At 41.0% G+C, this 9,759-nt stretch overlaps 1 protein-coding gene across 6 annotated transcripts in view; it reads right to left on the reverse strand.

Annotated features, from left to right (window-relative positions):
- Nucleotides 1–9,759, reverse strand: part of LOC109863569 — a 240,012-nt gene that overhangs the window by 25,118 nt on the left and 205,135 nt on the right. For all 6 annotated transcript variants that reach the window (XM_020443880.1, XM_020443870.1, XM_020443861.1 and 3 more), the window contains 3 exons: nucleotides 1,468–1,596; nucleotides 1,205–1,320; nucleotides 849–1,068 (listed from right to left, as the gene is read on the reverse strand). In XM_020443880.1, coding sequence (XP_020299469.1) covers nucleotides 849–1,068; nucleotides 1,205–1,320; nucleotides 1,468–1,596 — 465 coding nt within the window. The remainder of the gene's footprint in view (nucleotides 1–848; nucleotides 1,069–1,204; nucleotides 1,321–1,467; nucleotides 1,597–9,759) is intronic.

Raw genomic sequence — 9,759 nt, forward strand, 5'->3', positions numbered from 1 at the left:
TACATTTAAAACGTGTTAATTTAGTGAGTTAAATCAACACGTATTAAGCGTGTTCCAATTTTAAACACTAAGAAACGTATTAAAAATGACTTCAATAAAAACACACGTCAAGTGTGTTAAATTAACACACTTGGATTTGCAGTGTACTTTCCGCATCACGACGAGTCTCGCGAGAAGAGGCTTTCCACCCTTCTCGCGCGCGCGCGCGCGCACCCGCGCGCATCGTTCGATAACTTACGCAAGCCGCGGTAACTGTAAAATAAGAAACGTGCGAGCAAAACGACGCGGATTGTGATTGCGAAGTTTTTCCAAGTAGAAAACACGTCTCGCGCGCGAATAATATCACTAAACGTTTTTTTTTTTTTTTTTTTGGAGTTTTCAGCGCAGCGTTTAATATAGATGTTTTTCTGCTTGTGTTGACATTTTTTTTTTTTTGATTTATAAGATTGCACCAATATTGTTTCAAGCGAACGAAAGCGCTCGCGCAGTCGGCGAAGAGAACTTATGGCATCCACTGTGTTAGTCAACACAATACGACGACCGATCATTTTTACAACCATCACGAATCCCAAAGTTACGACCGTAACTCGCCGTGGATTTGTCGGGGATCGACAGACGCGCCGCCGAAAACGGTAAACAAACGCGAAATGCGATTCCGCACACGCCGTGACATATCCGCGCTCGGTGTTATACGTGACTGCAGTTTTTCCTCTTGAGTCGAGACACGATTTGGTAAAAACGCGTGTCAAGAGAAAAACTATGAAAAGAAAACAAAAAGAGAAAAAAAACGCGGTTTTCCCCGTCGCACGTGTGTATTGATGTGTGGCTCAGATCTTTTATAAGGTTACCTGAGGTTGAAACTGGTCAGGGAAACGTGTCCGGTGTCATAAGCGCGACCACGCAGCACAAGCCTGCAAGTAGTGGACTTAGGCTTGCCTCTGGTGTCGTGGTGACCTGCCCGAACCTTCTCGCCACTCACCTCGAGGTCGCAGCTGTTCACAGCCCCGGGGTCCTTACGGTGGTCGTGCAGGTCGCGGTGGTTGTAGCTGCCGGACTTTATCACCTCGACTGAAGATAGAGAGAACCAATTGTTTTACTTGAGCTTCGATAAAATTGAAATAAAAATCACAATTCCGAAAGATTTCAAGCATCTCGAAAAAAATTATGTAATTCGAGAACCAATAATTTTAAATAATAAACTTACAAGTTTTATTCGTGATATCGGCAGCAATTGTCGTTGGGGCTTCCGTAGTTAATTCTATAAAATTCAGCGTCGCAACGAAGCCGTTGTAATCGAAGGGATGTACCTCAGGACCAGCTCTGTGTGAATAAAATCAAAACACTCTGTACATGTAAGAGAATCAGAAGTCTGTAACCGAACGTTACAAAACAATATATTTAAACGAGAGAGAATTTGAGACGAATCGACGTTTTTGGCGTGATTCAATAAAGAAACACATTTCTCACCTGAACTCGACGAGGAGTTCCGGGCCGTCATGCATCAGTGCTGTTTTCTCTTTACCGCAGAGCATCTTCAGCAATGAACTCGACGTATTGGGGCCCGAATAGACGGCGATGTAGTCACTGGTGCAGTGGCTGCAAACGAGAATATTTCTGTGCAAGATGACTATATGCACTCGGGAAGCAGTTCGAAGGATCTCGGCGCGAGAGACTCCTCCTCATCTTTCTCGCCGGGATAAACGCCGATATAAAGCGAGAGAGGTGGGATGAGAAAATGGGACGCGACAGGAGGACGGCGCAAGAAGAGCGAGGCAGACTATCGAAACGATGAAGAGAATCGTGTACCGATTTATCAGGGAGTTCACGAGGATGAACTGGATTCCGAGGGTGCCGTGGAAGTTTCGCCATTAAGAAAATATCCAATATTACCGGTAAGGCCAGGAGCGGCTGTGCCGAATTACCGCGATGGGATGGTGTGATTTATTTTACGAGGGAACTTCATCGCGCCGTACGCTCGCAGGGACCGATCCCTCACGGCCCGGGATCACGAAAATGCGATTTTAATAATGTGGCCAATTAGGGGGGTCATCGTGGCTTTCCGGAAGAGATTGCCGGTGTCTCCAAATTACCACGTAAACGTCTGATGATTAAAAGTGGGATTCCCCTTCGCAATTATCACCGGCAATGCTATATCGTTTTTGACAAATTCTCGACTCCAGACGGATTTCACAGTATTCCGTTTTAAATGCTAATTAATAATACTCAATATATAATTAATTTAAACAAAGATAAAAATCTTTGAAACCAGACTCGTGAGTTGAAGAATTTTATACTGTATAAATTCTTATTGCGTGAATAATGTCATCGTTTAAATTCTTTCATGCGAATATTGTAATTAGACGAAAACATTGCTTTAAGATTTCTTACAGATTTCGACAGATTCGAGAAAGAAATGTAAATGAGGTTTATATTGAAAGAACCAAAATGTTTGTCTCTGTCCATCATTGGTGTTGGTCAAATCGGCGAGCGCGTCGATGTAAAATAGTCGAAGTGGTATTCGCCAAGATTCTAAGAAGAACTCGTTCTAAACATGTAACAGGTGCTTTACTCACAAACTTTTCTCATAATTCTAATTAATTACCTCGAAGTACGAGCGTAAAGAAATTAATGGGAAAACTTTGTTACTCACGGTTCGATTTTGCCGGCTGAATTTTACAGTTAAAATGAAATTCCATGCTTCAAGTTTCGCTATCTCGACTTGATACACTCTTTCGTGCTATGGTAATCTTCTTCAAGATTCGCAACATTTAACATTAATCATTCATCAGATGTGACGAATCGATTGTAAAATATTTACAGTCCTCGATTAATTGCGTGTTGTTTTTCGTCAATTTTAATTTTTTTTCAACATATTACACACAAACAATCTCTTTATATGATTGCTTTTTCGTTCGTGGCGAGTAATTATTTTTTTTTATCAAGTACTTTTGAATCAATTTAACTATCCAATATTTTACAATCATTTTTTGTAAACATTTTATCTCAACATACACGTGCTACTTTCCGCAACGATATTAAAACGGATTTTCTCGTTCCTCTTCTATTCTCTTCCTTTCTTTTTTCTTTTTTTTTTTTTTCCCAAACGCTCACTCACGAGCTCATCGCCTGCGATAAATTAGATCTCAACCCTTGAACCGCGCGAACAATGAACAGACTGTAATTATTTCCATTAGGAGAAAACCCAGGAGTGAAAGGGGGGGATCTCTGCTGATCAGAGACGGATCGATGCCGCCGCGGAAATAGTTCCGTACGTCATTTTCTGTCCGAGCGGCTCGAACAGCAGAAAATCGGATTCCTCCAGCCCCATTTCACGCGAGGTTCGCGCGTTGCTCGGGCGTGTCGCGGAGCAGAAAAGAAGCGAGAAAATTTCTATCCATCCATCCGTCCATCTATCCACATCCCCGACGGCAGAATCCGCATTGTGCACTCGCGTCCCGGTAACGCTCGTTACAAAATGCCGCGAGATAACGCGCTCCGACACACACACACACACACACACACAAACACATACAGATCCGGAGTAAATTAAAAATTTCCCATCCGGTAGTCTCTTTTCGTCTTTCTTCTCCCCTGTCATTCCTTTTGATTTCTCGCGCTCTGCCCGCGTATTATTCGACGCGAGCACAGGATTTTATGCAAACCAGATTTTCGAGTTGTGTTGCGCAAATATCCTCGTTTGCGAAATCACACAGTCCGTCTCGCGCGCGTCCCGTCGCGATCGCTAAATTATTTTCCCAGAGATCGCCAATACGCGACGCCGATTGGGATGGACACGCGAAAAATCCAGAAAAACCACGGGGATAAAAAAAAGGAGAGAAAGAGAGAGAGAGAGAGAGAGAGAGAGAGAAAAAGAACGGTATACAATCAGCACCGACAAACACATTGTTGCGAAACTTCATCATTCCGAAATATCGTTTCGATATTTTTTGCGGGGAGCGCGAAGTTCCCGCAAAATCGCGAATATTGAAATCAAATGAATATGTACCAGTTCCCAAAAATGTGTAATCTCGAATTTTCGTTCTTTTTTTTTTCGTTTCGCAGACACGTGATTTCCTCTCGCGTTCTGCACTCGTACGTTTTCGGGATATTTCTCCGTTCGTCGACATTGTCAGCTTTTGGGATTTTGCGCGTACTCTTCAATATTTTAGGGAAAAAAAAAAAAAATGATTTTCCTGTTAGCCCGTACATCTCTCCAATTTTGGGATCACGGTTCTTCGGGTCTTCATACGGACGTTTATTGCAATTTATACTAAAACAAGAGAGAGAGAGAGAAATAAAGAGTGCGTATCTTTATTCTGATCGAAGCGTTAGACCATGCAAGAGACAAGATATTCTTGAACGGCCCTTGGGAGTGGCACAAAGTTCCACGGAACATTTTATCCTCATTAATAGCACCTTTAGAAACATAATAGCGGTTCGCTGAAAACCGCTTTCGCTGCTCGCCTTCAGTCTTCTCGACGCGCTGATTATAAAGTGATTAAGGGGGAAAATCCGAATGTGGCAAAAGGGTCGTCTCGGTGATTAGAATGATTTTATTAATTAAATGCACTCCTGAATCACATGTGCGCTTCTGGGATGGAGAAAGGGCCCCATGTCACTAATGATAACCTGTGCAATTAAAACTATCTCTCTCCGTGTATATAAAGGATCGAAACACTTGTAATCTTATATTTCAGTTGCACTTCTCTCCCGTTAATGAGAGCATATAATGTGCTTCCAATTACGATGATTAATGCCGGAGATACGTATTACACACGGTAAAAGCTGATCAAAAATTGATATCGCCCTTTGTTATCTCGTGCAATATATTATGAATTAAGCTCGTAAACGTTCCATAGTTTTATCGCTAATTAATAATCGCGAGACGCATCGGATGTAATGTATGTATGTCGTACATTTTCTCTTACAAAGTTTTATAATTCATTGCATTCATTGTATATACATATATGTAAGCTGTTAATGATTTTCAGAGAAATACGACATCTCGTTGTTATATCGCCGCTTTCTTGACAAGTAATGTCGAAGATCGACGAAGTGAAAAAATCCGCGAAGAGTTTCGCCAAGAGTCGTTTCCTGCGTAACTCAAGCTTCCCTTAGTTTTATTCATTTCACGATCTTGCTCTCCACGATCTATATCGCCTCGGGTTTTTTCCTCCATTCGGAATCTAAGGTGCGCGAATGAATTCACGAACGGGCCGGGGTATATGTTAATCCGGTTGAGATTACATCGTCGTAAAGGCGTCGGTCCGTAATTCCGTTTCCATCGTAAGGAAAGTGCGAGAGAACGCTCTGAAAGCGGCCTTTATGCGAGATTTCTTGACGACGACGACGACGATTCTTCAACAACTTCGCCATATTGAATCCTGGAACGGAGGAAAAAGCGACGGACTTGATTTCGCGCCCGCCGGAGAGACCGGTGATATTTCTGCGATTCGCGGCTCCTTCTCACGAGAGATAATTACGGCCGCGTGGACATTAATAAATTACCATGACGTTATACAAAGAGCCAAGGTGCACTGCGCAAAAGTTAAACGTCAAAGCGGCCGCTGTTGTATCGTTAATCATCGCGCGCTGTGAGAGACGAAGAAAATTCAGTGCGGAGATTAACACAAGCCGCGCTTTTATTAAGATTCGCCGTGCGCGATTTATTGCGACAAATGTAGTTTTGAATCAAGACCACTTATGTTTATTGTTTCATTTTTTGTCACTAAACTTTATACATGTTTCTTCAAATTGTGTGTGTGTCGTAGTATTTTTTGTTTTTTACTAGCACAACACAGGCTCGCGCTACGCGCACGCTGTTGTTGGTTTATTTTAACGTGTTGTGCCAGTAAACTTAACCTATTACCGCAATGACAACTAATATATACGTCTTACAAACCATATAAAACACATAATGTACATATGAGATATGTCAGACCTAACGCATAAACATCAAACTCGATAGATAAAAGAAAAAGAGAGTACAAAACCAGCACGCGACTAATATATTTATATATACCGTAATCACGTGACCAAGGTCAGTGACCTGCTCACAGTCAAGTGACTAAGGTCAGTGACCTCGCCGTAGTCACGTGGCCAGGGTCAGTGACCTCGCCGTAGTCATGTGGGCAGGGTCAGTGACCTTGCCGTAGTCACGCGACTAAGGTCAGTGACCCTGCCGTAGTCACGTGACCAGGGTCAATGACCTCGCCGTAGTCACGTGGCCAGGGTCAGTGACCTTGCCGTAGTATATATATGATATATATAATACAGTAAAAGCTATAATATTATAAACACACGCTTTTTTGGTAGAAATACATTTTTGACGCGTGCAAAAAAAAAAACACTACGCGCGAATCTTGCGCGGCGCGTGTTAAAGATTGCGCGCGTCGAAACGATTGCGCAGAGAGTTGTAACAAATGCAATTACACTAATAATCTCACGGAAAGCAATAACACCGCGCGCACACGCAGCTGCATTAGATGTGGCGGCACGCCGGTGAATTCCGCGTTTATATTACGCAATCAGAGCGGTGCCGGCAGATATCGTATGTAACTGTGTGTAACTAATGCAGTACTATATGCGCGATACGATATTAATGCACCACCAAATCCAATTTACTGCTATTAATGCGGCATAGATACGTCGCCATTTCGCAGCCATCTTGGACCGCGATGAAATCTGAAATCAAGCATTCTGCATACTTTACCTGGTGACGCCAGGTAATTGCGGCGAAATGTGGTCGCGAATCCATTAACTATGTTGATTAGACACGATTGTGCGTCTTCGTGCATGCGACGCGCGCTGTATACACACGTCGTGTCTCGTCGGGTCACACTTACATTTCTGAAAACGTCCGGATTATCGCACGCACTCCGTTCCTACTGCATTATCTGTCGTTTAAAAGAAACTACAATTCGATAATTAATTCGGTAATTGTTTCAATTAGTTTGTGCGTTTTATAATTCACGTTATAGTCAAATTTTCAGTATATTGTAGCATTCAGTTGAAAGAAAATGTAAATAACTACAAAAATCTATGTATAGAAATAACATCAGAAGATAAAAGTTTGAAGCCAAATTAAGAGCGAATCCTGCGCGCGTATGCGTTTTTATCTTCCCCGCGTTTTACATAATAAACTGACTGCGATTTTGGAACGCATTTATTTTTGTCGAACTGAGACGGCAACGTCCATTGTTCTAAAGGGGGGCCTCTAAGCCCCTGGGCGTGGTTATGACTAGCTTGGCATTTAATCCTGTCGTCGTTGTCGCCGGCTCTGTCACGGTGCTGAAATAGAGCCGGCGCCTCGTTGTAAATTCACCCCCTGATTGCGAGCGGCGGTCTTCGTCCGCGCCGCCGTTCATCCTGGATGCAAATGCATTGTTATATGAGACCGCTTTTGCGAAATCATGGAACGATAGCTTGGCACCGGCTGGGAGCAACGGTGGCGGCGCCAGAAACACGCTCTTCGCACGTAAACGTGCTTCGTCTTCGCTCTTTGAAATCTGAGAAATTGCGCGAGCGTTACCCCGGACGTGAACGTAATGAATCTTTTAACGATTCGTGTGTTCATTTACTTAATTTTGTAGTAATGAGAAATGTTATTTTCATCAAAATCTTATTTTCGATAAAACAGAAAGTAAAAATAAATAATATACAAAAATCGGATTCTAATAAATAATATAATAAAAATTTCGATGTTAAGTAGAGCCGATCACGTTTGCTGTGTGTTTCTGGAGTTTTAATATGCAATGAGAAAAACTTTTTAATAAGAAGAAGATAAATTAAACTGTATCTGTATGTTTATTTCTGAGATCTCTCGCGCGATTTATTTTTTATTTCTCATTCTCTATTTTGATAAGTCACTCATTAAATATTAGGAAAAAAAAATATGAAAACGCGTCTCTCTCAGGACAACGGAGCTTCTTTACACATTGACGGTTGTAGTTTTAAAATCTTATTTCTGCCATTTGGAAAACTTAAAGGCTTTCTCAATCCAATTAATTAAGCCCTTCGCCATTTCAATTAGAACATTCTTGACTTCTTACGAATCGCCATCGGAGTTTTTCTTTTCTTTTTCTTGGCGCTTACCGAGTCGAATGATTAAAAGATTCCTCGTTCGTTCACGTGAAGATTTCGCCGCGTTAAATTAAATAATTTTAATTCAAACGGTTTTCCCACGTTCTCGCAGCGGAAATTATAAATGTGCGGTGGATTCTTGAAAGAATAATAATTTTTGTCATTTTAATTTATCCGCACACAAAAGTGCAGATGCTTAAGAAATATCTTATCTTGACTTGTAATACTACAACTTTTTGTGTGGATATATTATTTTTGCAAACTCTACTCCGAGTGTAGCTGCATTTAGAAGAAATCTCAAAAGTTGACGCAGCGTTGAATATTTGCAGTGCATTGAATATTTATAATATTCAATTTACACCGTCGAAGTATAATTTAATCTTAGGTATATTTCTGTTGTTATCTTCACAAAATAAGATGTAGCTAATACCTGTACCATGAGCAAGAAACCGTTTCTCTCACATTTTATATATTTTATAAACCCGGTATATATATTGCCGTTCTTATTATCAAAGAAAGTGCTGAAGTGTTTCGAAAACATCATATCAGAGGATTTTGCTTCGCGCGTACAATGTTATCAATATTCAATGTTATCAAAGACGTTCCGCGTGTATTATCCTAATAACGATAACAACGTGTGAATGATATAAAACGCACGTATAAACGCTTGATTATTTCTTTATAAGGAGATAAAACAACAATGAAAAAAAAAATTGTATTTTTTTTTGTAAATGAGAATTTTGTAGAGACGAGCAAAAGAAGACCTTAATTAATCAAGTGTAATTAACGTGCTTGCTTTAAAAATGCTCAACTAACTGTTATGAACAACAAGACAGGGCAAACTCGTCTAATCAAATACGCAATTTGGTAAATGCTCGAGGTATGTAGTTGTTCCTGGAAACAATTCAGTGTTTCCAGAGGATTCGCGCTGAGGGCAGCCATTGCCACTGCGGCCGGATCTGCTTGGGAAATGTTGCTTTCCCAGGTTCTGGGAAGTAACACACAGGAGAGAGAGATGAAACAGGGGCATGGTTGATGTCGGGTCGAGGAGCTGCCACAAGGATAGAGGTATGCTTTATCTCGGAGCTTTACACTCTATTACGTTTATTAAAAGCATCCGCGGAAGGCGTCTTCATGTTCCAAGACGTTGACGTGGAAGTAAAAATAAATAAAAAGAACCTCTCTCTCTTTTTCTTTTGTCATTTTTTTAAAAGATCGTTTCGCAAAGATAATATTGTGTCAGAACACTTTGCCTCTCTCGGTTTGATGTCTCGATGAACTTAAATGTTTAAAAGATTTAACGCTCGTGAAATTGTCAACAGAAATATAAGGCCGATACGAGCCATTCGCAGAATGTTTGTGCGGAAACTAAGCGTGTACATATATATATATATATACATGTAACGAACTATACTTATAAATTTTTACAAGTATTTTTTGAATTGAAAATCTCAATTCTTAAAATCATACGGGATGCTAGATTTGCATCTCACATATGAACAAATTGACAATTTCACGAGCGTTAAATCTTTGAAATTACGCTGGCTGCAATTTAGCGTTAACAGTATCATCAAACCAATTTCGATATATATATGAATATTGCGAGACTTACTCCAAGTGCCTCGGTGGCCTAACAGGGAAGGCGATGGCACGGAAAGCCGGAGATTCCAGGTTCGA

This window comes from Pseudomyrmex gracilis, unplaced genomic scaffold (assembly GCF_002006095.1).
Source record: "Pseudomyrmex gracilis isolate BER0280 unplaced genomic scaffold, ASM200609v1 scaffold_0, whole genome shotgun sequence".
NCBI lineage: Eukaryota > Metazoa > Arthropoda > Insecta > Hymenoptera > Formicidae > Pseudomyrmex > Pseudomyrmex gracilis.